The 17,065-nt window shown below is 35.8% G+C and overlaps 1 protein-coding gene across 4 annotated transcripts; it reads right to left on the reverse strand.

Moving 5' to 3' along the window:
* Positions 1-517: 517 nt before the first annotated feature.
* Positions 518-16,472, reverse strand: SLC25A40 (solute carrier family 25 member 40). 4 transcript variants are annotated; one of them, XM_040548344.1, is made up of 11 exons: positions 16,163-16,472; positions 15,762-15,880; positions 14,153-14,212; positions 12,798-12,904; positions 10,664-10,731; positions 9,315-9,439; positions 7,894-8,067; positions 4,397-4,506; positions 3,995-4,076; positions 1,746-1,812; positions 518-746 (listed from the first exon to the last, which is right to left on the reverse strand). In XM_040548344.1, exons 2-10 carry the CDS (start codon positions 15,853-15,855, stop codon positions 1,772-1,774), a joined length of 861 nt encoding a protein of 286 aa, XP_040404278.1. In that variant the 5' UTR covers positions 15,856-15,880; positions 16,163-16,472; the 3' UTR covers positions 518-746; positions 1,746-1,771. The 4 variants fall into 4 exon arrangements, with proteins under 4 accessions (XP_040404278.1, XP_040404277.1, XP_040404276.1 ...); XM_040548343.1 differs by having other exon boundaries at positions 1,746-1,820; XM_040548342.1 differs by having other exon boundaries at positions 518-1,088; positions 1,746-1,820.
* Positions 16,473-17,065: the final 593 nt, after the last annotated feature.

Consider the following 17,065-nt stretch of genomic DNA (forward strand, 5'->3'; position numbering starts at 1 on the left):
CCTTGCCTGGTGTAGTAGCAAACTAAATGTGTCCCTGCCTTCAGGTGGATATACACTTGAGTCAAACAGGCATAGAACCACCTGTGTTTATACCAGCAAACTTGGTCTTCAAAACCAGGTGACCCCAGGCAAATGGCATATGGGGGAATGGAGCCTGTCTCTGTCTTAAAGCTTTGTGAAATATGCAAGCTGTCATGGATCGCAAACATGCGAGGCAGCATTCCTCCCAAACACCTGTACAGGCACCTGGCTTCAGTGCCTGCGTGTGCTTCAATTTCCTAGTATGTGCACACGCTAAGAATATCATCTTAAACTAAGAGGCCAATGCAGCACCTGTCAGCGTATTCACCATGCTCTCTGGGTTTCTAATAGGCACCGTGTATTTTTTTCCAATTTGACCGAAAGCATTTTCTGTTTTAAATGAATCTGAGAAGACTCCAAAGTATGCAGTTACACAAAATACAGAGCTTCAAATAAACATACACAAAATTAAACAGGTATTAAGCAAGAATAAGTGAGCATTTATTGAATTCATTCTGTATCGCCCTTCTTATGGCAGGATAATCAACTCATACAATGGAGACCTAAATATTTTCTAAACATTGTTTTAAGTATCCAGCAAAATATTTAATCAGATTGAAAATTAACAGTGGCAGTTGTTACTCTTCATCATTCTGGCCAGGATTATTTTTTCCCCTTTTAATCATCACTGAGGAACTGTCAAAACACCTCTTTTTTTCTTCTCTCTAGTGCAAAAGAAGTCACAGCATTTTCAATGACAGTTTCCAGATCATGTATTTTTCTTAGTCTTAAGGGGGGAAGGGAGGGAGTGAACTTATCCCTTGTGAAACAGTTAAAAAATAAAGTTGCATTTAGGTACCAAATGTAGTGGAAGAAAGATGCCTTGACTGATTCAGATCTGGCAGAAGTTTCACTATATGTTTTGACTTCTCACAGTCGGATGAAGGAGAATTAAGGATGTTGGTTTGATTTTTCATTTAAATGACTAAAGAAAGACTTCCCGTGTTCATATGTGCTGATCATTATGGCACAGGCAGGAGCAACTTTAAACAGCCGTGGAACAATACCTGCTCAGAAAAGAAAGCATTCATTCTCATTTGTTTTCAGACTCGATCACTAGTACCATTTAGTGGTCGTAATGTAATAATTCCAGAGTACAGCACTGTAGAACTGGGATTCTGTGTGTCTGCTTTCCTCAACGTACCAACGTTACTGACAGAGGCATTACCACTGTCAGAATACTCCGCCCTCACCTCTGCCATCCTGGGTGGCCTGCCTGATGCAGGTGCATGGTGTCCCTTCCCCTTTTGTCTCCCCACAGAGGTGGGGCAGCCTGACCTGCAGGGCTGGTTTGCTCTTGTTCAGATGAGGTGGCCCCAGGGGCATTCTCTGTGTCCTGCCGCAAGCAGCGGTACAAACTTGCTGCTTGCCTGGGGCAAGCAGAGGCTACTGACCTCTCAGGTGGGACAAGAAGAGGTTCAAGAAGTCCTGCATCCTGAAATGGGGGAAGACAGGCACAAAATTCTCTGTGGCTATGCATGTCTGTTGCTTTATGTACACAATCTATTCCATAACTGACAGTGTTCACAGAGAAGGAAACATTATATATTTTGTGCATGTTAGCATCTAGCAATGACTTGTTAATTAAAATGCTATCTCTCTAGTCTGTTGTTTTTTTTTTTGTTTTTTTTTTTTTTTTTTAGAAAGATGTCAAAAGTTTTTACCAGCAAATAATCCAGCAATCCCATTTTTAGCGACAATTTTCCTCATAACTGCCCAGGTTGATGCACTCTGTGGAACTCAACATAGTACAACAAAACAACGAATTAAATAACGCATAGAATCCAAAGAAAAATATTTTTAAAAATCAGAGACAGTCAATACAGATGTAGTGATTAGGTTTAATTTATCTTATGTTAATTTTATCCATACTATTTATACAGGATCTTAAATTCATACAGTATAATAATTCCTATAATATTCAAGTTAAAATAGCATGACATGGAAAAAAAATGTACTAATGCCTAGGGTAAAATATACAAACAGAGACAATATCCCTTTCTAGAGTAACTGGCAGTGCTGAGAAAAGTCACCTAGGTTTCACATGAGCCAGTCCCTCTCCACGTCCCTTTATACGTGCAGCTAAAAGAGCATTGTCATCCAGATTTTTAAATATGTTTTTTAAACAGTTTACCTTTTATGGTAAACTGATCTAAAGGTAAGTTTTGAGAATTAATATAATAAGAATAAATCCTAAGAATGAGTATAGTAATTAAGCCTAGCACACTACGTTTTACATCTAAGTTTACAAAAATAAAATCTCAACAAAATTTTATTTAAGAAAGTAAAGGTCTATAAGAGGTGGATTGCAGTGGCCTTGTAGAGCTAATCCAGATACCAAGGAACCTGACTGCAGCAATACCACTGCACTGTAGACATATGCAACTGTTTTAAAGGGGGGGATTTTTTGTGCTATTTCACTGTGCACGTTATTTTTCATTGATCTGTAATATAAAGTTTTTTTTCTTTCTTTCTTTTTTTTCCCTAGATGAAAGTTAAAATGGTTTCATAGAATGCTGCAAAATGTTTTTGCGGCCATAAAGAAACAATATGTAGATAACAATATGTAGTCAGCATCCAACTCTAACAACTGGATTTGGAAAGAACTTAACTAGTACAAATTATAGCTAACCACACTGAAATTTAAAACATATCTAGTTAATATCAGCCTAATAAATATTTGGCAGCTACCTGTGATTCAAAGCGGTATTACCAATGAATTCTTACATTCATCAGCACAAGGGAAAAAGTGAAACACAGGAACAATTTTTATTTATTGGTCTTTGACAGTTCTGCAAAAGAAACGTGTCTTTCAAGAAGTACACCAGAAAAAAAAAATTACCCAAGAGAATGAAACCTTATGTTAAAATGTGAACATGAAGTTTTCATGACATCTTTCTGAACTAGGGCCTTTAAAATAGTTTCTAAGCAGAAACTAATGTTTGGTTACTCAGTCTTTTTAAGGTTATTTAATCTTAAAGCCAGAACCTAATATATTTTCACATTATTGGAAAGTCCTCTCTGTTTCAGGCCTCAAACAATGGAAAAAAAATTTTTAGATACAACTTGAATTGCTAGAAAATGTAGTGGTGCTCTACTAAACACATAAAAAAAATCCTTTTAAAGCTGTAGTAGTCACTAAAATGCCCTCAAAAGTAGTTTATTTGAAATCACACAAAAAGAAGGTAAAATATACAGAACGTGAGCAGAGAATTTTCTCTCTGTAGTTTAACTAATGAAGAATATTGTTCTGAAATAAACCACTCATAAGAGTTACAGTACTATTTTTATTTTCTATCACTGACTGGTAATGAATCTGAAAATATTTTTTCAATTATTTTAATCTACTCAAAACTCTTTTTCAATAGAGCACTGATGATATGAATGTTATTTTAAAAAATGAATTTTTTCCCTATTTATAAATAACTTACTTAAATGTATATAAATTTGCAATTGGTCTGCCTAACTATAATAAAAAAAATAGATTTTTGTGTTTGTATTTTATACCACCATATTAACATACGTTGTACTCTACTCGCATCTTTTCCCTGCTCTCTGTCATTAATAAGACATTGTGTTTATCCTAGGAATTAAAAATTATCTGATAAGGTGTTCCAATTTGGAAAAGAAAAAAGGCCTAGTAATAGATTTTTAGATAAATTTTAGAAGAGAAATATTTAAAATTCCTATCAAAAGTCCATACACCCAAACATTATGTTTTATTTTTTTCTTCTTTACCATTGCTAAGAGAACCAGCTTCACTGAATGTATTGAACACAAGTATTATTATTATACAGTTCTACAGAAATTGCTGAGTAATTTGAACTAAAGAGAAATATGGGTGTTCAACAAGAAACATGGTTGGAAGACAGTTTAAAAGAGCTGTGTAACAATGTAATTAGCAGCACCTTACTTTTTAAGGTCTCACTCTCCCAAAGTTCAGTCTGCCTATGTGTTTTCACTACATCAAATGGCAGAGTTATGGCAGCTGCAATCTATTAAGAAAAAAAAGAATTATAGTTTTAATGTTATAGCACCAGCAATTAAAAACTAATTAAAATTACATTAAACTGTACACAAGTTAAAACTAGATTTGTTATTCTGAGCACCTGATATTATTGAAGTCTTGTATTCCAGAACATTGTAAATTATTCAGATATACTTAATCAGCTTGAATGCCAGGCCATGTGTGTTTAAAATAGATGTATACTGAAACAAACATAGTGTCTGAGAGAACCATGCAAAACCATACCAACTATAAATAGCTTATCAGCAACAATAATAAGAGTAGAACTAGAAACAAAAAGACACTTACAGAGCCAGATGCTGCCCCGGAAGTAAAAGCAATAAAAAATGTTGGTTCGTGTGCACCAAGATTCTTGCATATCATCTTCTTGAAGCGTTCATAATTACACCAGTACATTGCTATGGTTATAAAACAAACGAACAAACAAACCTTGCATTACAACACATTGGTATCTCAAACACAGAAATTCAGTACAATTCTTCTATCAACTGAAGATGCACGAATTCTACTGTGACAACAGGGGCAAAGAGAAACAAAAGCTGAAAACAAACTAAAAGTGTTCTCTGTTACTATCCATTGATAGCCCACCCAGCTCCCCTCACGGAATTCCCTTTGGAATATACACATATTCCAAATTTCTTCATATGATTCAAATTACCTTAATCATTTTGTCATTCCCATAAAGTAACTCCTACCTTAATACAATCTAACACAAGCACTGCAAAACTCATATAACAGTTTTTCGTAAATGTGATTTAATATGAATCGACATGTAGGTTTCTGATTATTTCCTATGTATTCAGGGATATTTTACACATTTCATAGCTTTCACTAATTCTACAAAAATGTGTTTCATACAAAATGAAAGGTTCCTCAGGGCTGTCTCATACTCTTGAGACAGAGTATAGCATTTCATTCTGGCACAAGCAGGAAATATGATTTTGCTCTCTGGAATCACTGAGGGGAGGCTTGCCTTTGAAAGTCCTCACAGAGGCATTCTGAGGAGCAACTTCTAGGAATAACATCTGTTTCTGTTCTGCTGAAATAAACTGCACTCTTTCTACTTTGATGAGTTTTAGTTAGAATGCAGATGCTACTGAGCTGAACTACAGAGTGATTCCTTGTGGCAGTTGGTTAAATAAATGCTACAAATGACAGTTGCAGATGAAAGATGGCTGTGCCTTGTTCAGCACCGAGTTCTGTAGGTGGTGGCAGCAGAGAAATATCAAAGTGTTTTCTTGCTGTGGAAACCACAAGTCTCTAATGTTTTGCAAAAGTAAATGTAAGTGGTATCTCAGAAGGGTTTGAGGAAAACCTGCTAGTGAAATGTATGTAACCCTAATTTAGTATAAATTGTGAAAATCCAAAACTTTGAGCACCTGCAAGATTCCCTTCCCTACATACACTTCACGTTTATGTTCTCTGCAACATTGCTTAAAGAATGACTCAACTATTATTGTTAACCCAATTCTTGTGCGTATGGACATTCACAGCTTAAGTTTTATTTAGTCAGCTAGCTGTCCCGGGAACCTTCTTGAAGCATATCATCCACACTTGGGCTAGTAACACGGTGGGGTTCTAATTATGCTGTGCTGTTGGTATGGTCATTCTGTGCTACCTGAGTGTTTTCACAGAGCAGCTGCTTTCTTAATAGAAATTGTTACACCGGCTTTAATTCCTCTTGAAAAAGCTAACTTCAGCAAACTGCAGCAAAGGCACAGGCTGTGCTGTAAAAACACGAGAAGCCGTCATGCTGTTGGTATATCACTCAAAGTGCTATGACTGAAAGTAGTAAGGGGACTTATCTTAACTGCATAGAGAGTACTTATAAGAAAAAAAAAGATTAGAAAATATATTTTGAAATGGCATTAATCATTAAACACGTATAGTTTTATATCATCAGAGTTTTGTGGCATTTAATTTTGGTGTTAAAACAAAATCCATTTTCCTTCCCTCATGCACCAAATTGCTTGCTCATTCCTGGCTCTTTAATGATAATCCTTAACCTATAAGGCAGTAGCTGCATGTTAACATGTGCCTCTGCCTCTCCAGCATCCCACTAGGGCCTACATAGGATTGGGCACAGACAAGTGCCTGCTGGCTTTAAGTGAATGCCAAAGCAGCATGGAGATTGACTTAAAATCAGTGGAGAGGTTTTGGAGTGCTGGAAGGACAGCAGGCATGGATGTAAGAATCCGGAGAGAGTAAAGAACACACACACACCACTGTAGTGCTCTTTCCATTCTGTTAAAAGTAGTAAAGGGAAAGATGACTGGCTCCTGGCATGCTGATACAGACAAAAATCAGTAAGAGAACAAGAGTTTCTACTTGAATTCAAACAACAGGAATTAGATGAAGGATTTTAGAGTTCCCTTTTGAAGCCTAGCAGAAGAGCCTAAAGGAATGATGCACTTGGCAGACAGGGAAAACAAGTAAATTACAAATAAGTATTGAACAGGAAGCCCTTTAGGCAAAAGCCTCAGATGCATTCTGAATTCTGTTATCTAAGCCTTAGAGAAAGCATGTTGCCAAAGGTTCAGAAGCCTTGCCTATGACAAAAGGTTAAATTAAGTCCCACCAGGGACCACAATCCTTTAGCAGGAAATGCAGTCTAAGCTCATTTTTCAAACTCCTACAGGTCACAAAGCAAAAGAAAACAGGGTATTATTCATTCTGAAAACAAAACAGCTGAAATAGCAGTTAGTTAACAGAGCTAAGTTAAGCATCCTTTTTAACTAAATATCCTAATCAACCCCACTCATCATGTAGTTACTTTGTTCACAGCCAATTTAAGATTTTCTCGAGGTCTGCATCTAAATGTACTCTAATCCCGTAAGAGTTCAAACGGAGGAGTGCTCCATCAGACTGTTTAAAGCTCCAATTAAATTAGACATAGGATTATTTTACGAATGAGATAAGAGAACAAAAGAGAATAAAGATATCAGGACAAATCTTTCAAGGGTTTTCTGCCTCCAAAAATGGGTTTGAAGAGTTTTTTTGGGCCAACACAAGGTGTTCAAAGTTGTTATTCCTGATACTATCCAAGGGACGGAAATTGCTTCAAAAACAATTGATGCTTGATGATCCACAAGTGTTCTGACATGGAAGGGTTCTCACCACTGACATTAACAGCTGGGAACACTGTCCTTAAGCAGTCCTGTCCAGTTACCTCTGTAGGTCCGGAGGCAAGAGAGCTTTAACAATATGGGAGAAACCACTATCTCCCCTGTTCCAGTTATCTTAAAGAATAGTTTAAGACTAGCTTTGCTCTGGATCAGACTTTTTCTTTTAGACTTTCAGCTTTGAAGCTTCACTAGCAAGTTGTGCTCTAGCTTCATCTTGTTTTGGAGCAGTTATACGAACTAATTCATCTTGGTAACAAAAATGCCTGAATACACTAGTGTATCACCCTGTATTTGTACATGTTTTCAGGATCAAGGATCAGAACACATAGATGCGGCATGTCCCTCTATAAGGAAACAGCTACTATACCTACAATAGAAAAAAAATCCTACTGAAAGTCTTTAAAAATGGTCATTACATAAGCTAAAGATGAGAAGAAAGAGTCTGAAAATAGATAAAAGGAAAGTAGCAAAGAACCCCATCTGGCATTCACAAACACACACACGAAAAAATAGAAAAAACACTAAAATGATAACACTTAAATCTCAGTCCTTCTTAAAGACAGCCATTAAAATTACATAAAAAAAATAGAAAAAGTTTTAAAGTAATCATGAATAGACATGTCTTACGTAACACAATGTTGCACCTGAAATAAACCCCACCTGAGAAAGGCACATCTCTCAGAACAGTAGAACTCCAGCCTCTCCACAGGGAAAGCCACCCATCTCTAGCCACTTTACTGCTGATGCACATGTGCAGTTGCTTGTAGGACAACTTCCGATACTGCATTCTAGTTCTGATCAGCTCCAGGGGGCTCACTACAGTAACTGAACCAACTGAAAATGAGATAAATGTGGGCTGTTTAAAAATTGAGATTTACTATTAACATTTCCTGAACATTAGAAAGTCAGGTTTCACATTGCTTTATATATTTGATTCATAGGATCATAGAACCATGGAATGGTTTGGGTTGGAAGGGATGTTACAGATCACCCAGTTCCAACGCCCTGCCATGGGCAGGGGCACCTCCCACCAGACCAGGTTGCCCAAAGCCCCATCCAGCCTGGCCTTGGACACCTCCAGGGATGGGGCATCCACAGCTTCTCTGGGCAGCCTGTGCCACTGCCTCACCACACTCTGAGTTAAGAATTTCTTCCTTATATCTAATCTAAGCCTACCCTCTTTTAGTCATTACTCCTTGTCCTGTCAGTACACCCCCTGACAAAGAGTCCCTCCCCATCTTTCCTGTAGGCCCCCTTTAGGTACTGGCAGGCCATTGTAATGTCTCCCTGGAGCTTTCTCTTCTCATGTTGAGCTTCTCATCCACCAACACCTCCAGGTCCTTCTCCTTAGAGCAGCTCTCAATCCATCCTCCAGCCAGCCTGTATTTGTGCTTGGGATTGCCCTCTCCCAGGTGCAGGACGTTGCACTTGGCCTTGTTGAACCTCAGGAGGTTCACAAAGGCCCAAGCCAGTCAAGGTCCACAGCATAACAGTTGTTATTCTACCAGTTGCTCTCACAGCTGTCACAAGTAGAATGAGGAACTACACCGTCAGAGGTTTCTAAGAAAGCCGAAAAAGACCCAAGCTACTTTTACAATAGATGGACAAAAGCATAAATGAAAGTAAGAAAATATAAAAGCAAATTCAGTAAAAATAAAACCAATACGAGTCCAATTGTCATTTTCCTTGTAATTACCTGTGCAGCTTCGACTATAGAAAATAATTGTTTGATATTAGATTCACCACTGAACTGTCTTAAATTAAACCATCTTAGGTAAAATATCCAAAGATGTAAAATTTTGAATGGATTATAAATGTTGTGAAACTATAATAGCAAAAATAAATCACACCATTCCATATGAGAGTCCTATGTTATCCAAAAAACTATGGTAAATTGGAGTGTTCTTTCCTATGCTCAGCTCTATGTAATATTTTCCCTTATTTACAGCCACAGCAAATTTTCTCAAGGGAAAGGGAAAGAAGAAAAAGAAAGAGAAAGAGAAAGAGAAGGAGAAGAAGAAAGAGAAAAGAGCATACAGGTATTTTATTTCATTTTTTTCTTTAAACAGATGGGTACTTACATCTGCTTAAGGAACCTGCAACTGTTGGAATGTGGTCATTATCCTTTCCTAGTCTGGACTTCAGAGCTTCACTCAGTTGGTCATAGCAGGTAAAATAGATAACTGTGGTAGGAAGTGCTATTATTCTAAAGTAAAAAAGAAGGAATTTAAATTAGTACAAAGAAAGCAGGAGCTTAAAGTCCGCCATCTTGTGTAGATATTTTGCTGAAAAAAGAAGAAATCAAATTTTTAGCCGTGAGCTGTTATGTATAAAGAAAAAGCATTAATTCACAGAATCACAGAATCAGAATCACATAGCTTTGATTCACTGCCTCTAGCTTACAGTTTCAAATTCACAAATTTCCTAGTCTTCCTAGTTTTCTAGTTTTTCACATTATTAGGAAAAAAATAAGTAAAATGACGGTGGATTATCTGCCAAAATTTATTCCATGTCAGCTTCAGAACTGTTTCAATAAAGGAAAGAAATTGAAAGATCTGAATAGGAAGCAAACAAACCTTGTGGAGGTAGTCACTAACCTTACATTTTTATTCATTTAACAAGTGGAAGAGTATTTTCTCTATCTTAATCAACACTTATGATTTAATAAAAAGTGTGCCAATGTGTTCCACTAGGTTCTGTGACTTGGAACAGGATGGCTGTTATGTAACACTTAGTGTCTTACAAGATGCAATTTTAATACACGTTACATTTGGCCACTTTCTTGGATCACTCATGGAGCAGGACATAATTATAGAGGTCTTAGTTACATTATTACTATAATAATAAAACACAAAACAGATTGAGGCTGTTTATCCTAAAAAGGTCATGTGGAGACTTGATAATATTTAAATATGTAAATTGCTCGTGTAGAGAGAAAAGTATTTTCCATGGCAAAGTTGGACAGAAAAAAAAAAAAGAAAAAAAAATACAGTTTTTTGGAAGAAGCTTCAAGGTAGGTGTTTAAAAAAATGTAAGTAAGGGTAATGAGGTACAAGACTGGAGTGTCTGTGGAAACAGCTGTGTTGCTCATTGCAGATCATCAGTAACAGTCTAGGATAACAAATATCTATCAAAGTCTAACATTCTCTGACAATTGTGTTCGATCCTGTGATTCGCTAATGCTGTCAAGGGGATAGTTACAGTAAGGATACCACTTCTAAAAGGCAGAATGAAAAGACTGATGTCCCTGTTTAAGTACTGGGAATACATCAAAGAGGTTTCCAGGAGAAATTTCAAGAACTGGCAGAGATTATACTGTCTTCAAATGTTTACCGAAGTCTTAAAATCACTTATTGGTCTAAAAATGAAGTAAACTTTGACAATACAATCCATAAATTGTTATCAAAAATAAAAATAAAATTCAACTTACAGTGTTGGTGGAAGTCCACTCCACAGTGATTTAATTCCTTCTATTTTAATAATTTTTACAAATGCATCCTAAAAATATAACCAGGCAAAGAACAATAATTAGCTGCAAAGCTTTTATTAAAAATACATTTCTAAAATTGCTTATCATTCTAAGATCATAATTTTGTAATTTCTTGTGCTAGCCATCAAATTTAATTATACAAATGGTTCCACTGAAGTGAACAGAAATATTTGTGCTTGAAATTACGAACTTCCTTCAAATTTTACAGAGCCAAAGCAGCAAGTTTTTGTTGGTAACTGACAGCCCTGTGAATAGGCTGTTTTCAGAACAAATACAGCACGGCAACAACGTATGGAAACTCCTCCAAACCAGTCAACTAGAGTATTTTTAAAATAAATAACAAAATTTCTAGGTATGAAATAGAAATTCACTTTTCCTGATTCTTCAACACTTGCTTTCTCTGACAAGGTGACAAAATATTTTCAAAATATACATGCTATGCAATATATCTGGAAGCTTACAACTATTATCAGAGCTGTCCCATACATTTCCCAGTCCACTGACAGCAGAGGAACACTGAACTTTGAAAGACATTTAATTGAAATCATCTTCAAAAGACAAACTTCCAAATATTAGGATACCTAATATTCTTAAACTTTTTTGGGGGAAGAAACTGAGATTTGATGGAGTAGAATATGCTCAGTATGCCCTTATCACAGGGCCTCAGAAGATACAGAGCTGACAGGCCACAAAAGCACTATGAATTGGACTCAAAGAAAGAAAAAGGCAAAGAGCTTTAGAGGAGACAGCCTTGACGGACAGATCAGCTGAGCATTGTGAAAACAAAGACACAATTTATCAAGCCTGACTTGAAAAAATGGAGCTTTGAGATACCCCAAAGGTCTTAACACAATTTGACAAAAAATACATTTTAGACAAAAAAAAAAAAAAAAAAGACCGAAAAAGGCATACTAGTATCTTGTTTTCTCTGTTTATTTTGTATCAGTTAGTATCAAACATATGCTAAATATTAACATATAATATATAAAAATAATTGTAAATATATAAAATGTATATAAATAAATACAAATAAACCATAAATGAAATATAAATAAATTATAAACAGAAAATCAACAAATATACAATCCAGAAAGATACAGATAAAAGACTGGAGAAAGAATGCAACTAAATCCAGTGCCTGTGCAGCATATTTATGTACCTTATTAATTGCACAGGCAAATACAGCAGAACTTTTTTATAGTTCCAGCATTGGCAAACGACAATGTCCACAACATTTTTTTTTACTGCACAATTGGTCAGGTCTCATTATTTATTTATTTATTTATTTATTTATTTTTGATGAAAGGAAGTCCAGTGATATGACAGTCATTCTTCATGAATTACCTTGTCACAGCAAAACTGGGCATATAATAATGTCAGTGAGAAAACTAAGCTGTTTTCTAAAAATTATACAGTAAAGTTAATTGAAAGCTTCAGGCAAGTTATTAATTAAAAAATATTAACACTGTAAAACCATTCAAGGAGACATTTCACAAACATTTCATTCTTCTCAAATATTTAATTCTGAAAAATCCTTGATCACATGTAATTTAATTGCATAGTCAAACAAAATGTTGATTAATGAGGCAGAATCAACATCTCTGACATCAGTTCTGCTTCAGGTGTCTGGGTAAGTCCTAGTCCTACAAGTTACATTGGGTCCAGAATCTGACACATGAACTTAACTTTAAAAAACTATCTGCATCGTTCGTTCATTTCAAGAGCATACTGGGAGGTCTACAGACAGAAGAGACATAAACAGGTAGAGACAATCAGTACCTGCAATCAGCAACTACCAGCAATATAGTTCAAGTGGGGAAAATAAAACGAAGAGAGAGTACTATATGAGGAATGCTGTGCAGCTGCTCTCTTATATGTCTTATGAACAGAATTTGTATTTTCATGAAGGTATCATTAATCACTATCCAAACTACACAGCGTAACTGCATGAATACCGTCTCAAACGATAAAAGGTTCTACCAAAACTTAAAATAAATAAATAAATAAATTTACATTATGCCATTTAGAAAATGTTTACAATGTGCAATTTTATATAAATATGAATCGTTCTTACCAATGTCCCTTTGAAATGTCCATTTTTCCTATACCAGCCTTTGCTGTCCCCGCTCTCACACACACATATATGATCCATAAGGCCACTGGAGTATACAAAACACTTTCCTAATGAAGTGGTGTATAAGAATACAGTTAATAATTGTCAGATTGTTCTCACTCAGCAGCAATTCCAAATTAGATATAGTAGCAAGATAGATTTATTTCTGGTTAGACAAACAGGGACAAAATGACTTTGGAAAGTCAATGTCAATGAACTAGGTAAAAGAAAGGAGAAAACAAATATACTTCTCAGAGTGCCAGACTAAATGGAACTGCCCTCACTAACAGAAGGAGACAAGTTTATGTTACGCTACCATCTGCTGAAGACTAAAAACAGCAGTGCAGCAACAGTGACATGCATCCTGAATAGCACTGTTGTATGTAACTATGTAAATATCTTTTTGATTTTCAAATGTTTTATTAAGCGTTCTCTGCATCCATGTTATGGGTGGAGGTAGATAAACTTAGATAATAATGTATTTGTCCCAGATCATCCTCTCTACTTGTTTTTGATTTCTTCTACATCATGTCCTTTGAATGTTTGATAAAACACTATCGACATTACAAAACCTACTTTGAGTCCTACATCACATTTTCAAACTTTTGAAGAATTTAGAATTTACTAAAGAACCAGGATAGAAGACACAAGTATTTTTCCCAGTTTATGTCAAGAGTGACTGCAAATATTCATCTCCACATACAACATGGAACTTCCACAGAAGTCATCTCCTTTCCTTTTTAATGTCATCTGTTAATTACAATTAAATAGTAGGAATCATTGGCATATCCTTGAGTACACAATGTATTAATCTATCAAGAACCTAGGCGACAAGTGACTTCGGTAAGATTCACTACTCTTTTTCAAATCTCTTTGGATTTTGGAGGAGAGGAACTTTGATATAGCATCATGATCATATTAGCCCTCTGATGAAATATTAGTTATTTAGTAATAGCTTTTTTTTTTTTTCTCAGTTGAGTAGTAATTGTACATTTCTTCCACAATGAGAATACTGAGGTACTGAGGAAGAGAGAAAATATAGCCTATTTTAAATGATATATATTTATGGGATAGTTTCCACTATCACTGTTTTGCCACTTTCAGTGGCACATTTTTTCTTTAACAATTTTAGTATTGTGTTTTTTTTTGTTTGTTTGTTTGTTTTTCTTTTTTTTCCCCTCACTGACTCTGAAGAAACAAATGTAACTATTGGAAACAAATAAAGCCATTCTGCTGCTCAACATTTTGATAATTATCAGGTAAGTGTAACAGCAAAGATTGACGTGTGTCCTCAATTACAGCACGTTTTAATTTACCTTTGGGGAATGGATTGCTTTGGGCTTGCAGTTGAGTTTTGACAACATCAAGAGGAGTTACTAAAATGAAACAAAGGAGCCATTTAGAAACCTTGTATACTCTGAAAAGAAGCTACAAATGTCTCATCATGAACTTCTTCTACAAAAAAAAAAAAAAAGAGAACTGTTTTACAAGGTAATCAGCCAGAAACAAACAAACAAACAAACAAACAAATAACAACTACATATATATCCTGTGTTTGCAAGTGACCAAATAAATCTTTTCTAATTTGCTAACAGTTGCACTGACAACAAATGTTAGAGATACAAAAAGCTCTTCAAAAAGCCATTGTGTCATCGTGTATGAAAGTGTTAAAAGTTGTGCTATTATGCTCTACTGGTAATGCTTTGTAAGTGGTGTACCACAAGGCATGTAAGATAAGGTTTTGGCCTCAAGCATTTTATTGTCATTATACCATATGTCCTGTGATGGTAGGAAAAAATATTACGGCTTTTTATTTTTTACAGTAATTTTACAAAAAACTTTTCATATGTTCATTCTTTTTTGTTAATCTGATTTTAATAGTAATATTCAAAGGAAAAATATTAAATTCGTGATTCTCTTTCCTCTGTGTAGAGAAGATCCAAAACTTTAGAGCTATCGAAAAGGAAATGAAGCTTTAGTGAACATTTTATTGATTTCCCTCCAGAACGTGAATTTTTTTACAGGCAGAGATATTGAACACTGCAGTGGCTTGTCAGCTGGACCACTCTTCAGCCTCTCCTGATTACACTGACTCAGGGCTACCTATGTACAATCAGCTAGTGCCACCTGAGTCTGTAAGGTATCAAAAATATCTATACAGTTGACATATATAACACAGGATCTACAACTTTATTAAGCAGCAGCTGGAGGCTGGGTCAAATACTCTAGCATGTGTTTTATTTGCTTAGCATCACTGGACACATTGTATAATGACAGAATAAAAAAGACTAAAAATTTGACAAGGTCCTAGGTAAAATCCTATTTCATAAAAAATTTGGAAGGTTTGGGGTGGGGGGTGGGGTAATCCAGGTTGTCCAGAATTTTGAAAGACTATCAGAAAGCTACCCTTAAAACTGCTTAGGGAAAACAAACAAACAAACAACAAAATGCTTTGACAGTATAGGACACCTCAGCAAATAAATTGATCTTACTACTGAAGTGGTAACGTGAAGAGGACCTTTCACAGTGGCATGTCTTGCAGGATTCATTTTGTACTGTAAAGTAAACCTTTATTTAAAATCTATTTTTTAAACAGCAGAAGGTATGGAAAACCATTTTTGTTATTATTTTGTTTCTTTCAGAAACCAGGCAATAAATTACTACACCAAAAGACATAGAATTAAAGAGTTAAAATTACTGTTATTTTCAGAAATAGTTAACAATTATCAAGGACAGGAAAGATTTCAGTCAACCACCATGTTTGTTAAAATACAAAAGAATTATGAGAAAACTATCTAAAACCACCCTTATTGAACATATTAGCAGAAGTTTATAAACCACATATATGCAGACGTCTTGCTGAATTGAACTGAAGAGTAATCACTTTGCAAAGATTCTCTCTGTGGCAAGCTTAATAAGCCTTACCAAATAATGATGTAATTATAGCTCCACAACAAGAAGCTATTGCTTGCTGAATACTGGTTGTTTTACTGAAGTTACTATTACTCATTTCAGCCATGGCTTTATCCTTGGAGAAGAAAAACCTGTTAAGAAACAGAAAAATATATTGCAATACTTTGTTCAAAACTTGCAGAATAATCAAGGGAAAAAAAATATTTTTAATTTTCATTAATATATTGCACATAAGCGGCAATAACCTAAACATTAGTTTTCTACCTGTACACAAGGATCTCCAAGAGTATTTGCACCATGCTTTTCATACAACCCAAGTTTTCTAAATTACAGTAAATCTTCCCAAACATTTTTACATGAAAGGCAATGTTTAGACTGTTTGTAAACTACATTAAATAGTTAGTATGTATTACCTCTTGCTGCAACAAAGGGTTTAGGATCTTGAAAATTATCTGCAGACGGATAAATGCCCAGCCTGTGGCCCACAAGCTGTAGCACAGCAGAATAATTCATCTAGCCCTCCTCTTGCTTCTGTTGTTCCTGCGAGAAAATCCAGAGAGGTTTCCTGGTGATCCAGGCTGCAGCCCGCTAGTGATGACTTCCTGGCAAACTGCTCATACAATAAACAGCGACTATCTAGCATTAATGAGCATTAATGCTGCCTTTGAGTGTTAATTCCTTGGACAAATCCTGATGCATAGCTGCATAGGCAAGGTACGGCGGCACACCTTTGAAATGTACACATGGGATCTAAAAATATATTTTTATATCTATCATATATAAAATATATATAATATATATATTATTAGAATCTGTAACTAGCCAGGACAGGAAAATAAAATCATTAAAAAAAAAAAAAAAGAAATAATAAAAACAACCCCCCAAACCACACAATAAACCAATTTTCGGGACATGAAATCAGAAATAGAGGAGTATCTTTAAAATACATGCATACTGAGCGCAGTTGTGACTTTGTTAGCTTGTGACTTTGTTAGTTTGCACTGATCTACCCTTTTTATTTGATCTACAGGAACGTAATGTTTTTTTTTGCTTTCGCTAAGTTTAAGAGGGAAGGTGAGATGATTAAGCTGCGTGTAACAAGACTTGTCTCCCGGATGCAAACGCGCTACTTTGGGGACGGTTGCCTTTTCCAACGTGCTTTTCGTTTTATTTTAAGATCACTTTCAAAACGAGCGAGTGGGGCTGGGACCTCTGAGGGAAGCACAGCTGTCGGTCGCGAAAACCGTGAGGCCCCGGAATCCCGCCCCGTACCCCTGGGGCCGCCACTTTCCCCACCCCCTCCCGCCCCGCCCTCC

This window comes from Cygnus olor, chromosome 2, assembly GCF_009769625.2.
Source record: "Cygnus olor isolate bCygOlo1 chromosome 2, bCygOlo1.pri.v2, whole genome shotgun sequence".
Taxonomy (NCBI): Eukaryota; Metazoa; Chordata; class Aves; order Anseriformes; family Anatidae; genus Cygnus; species Cygnus olor.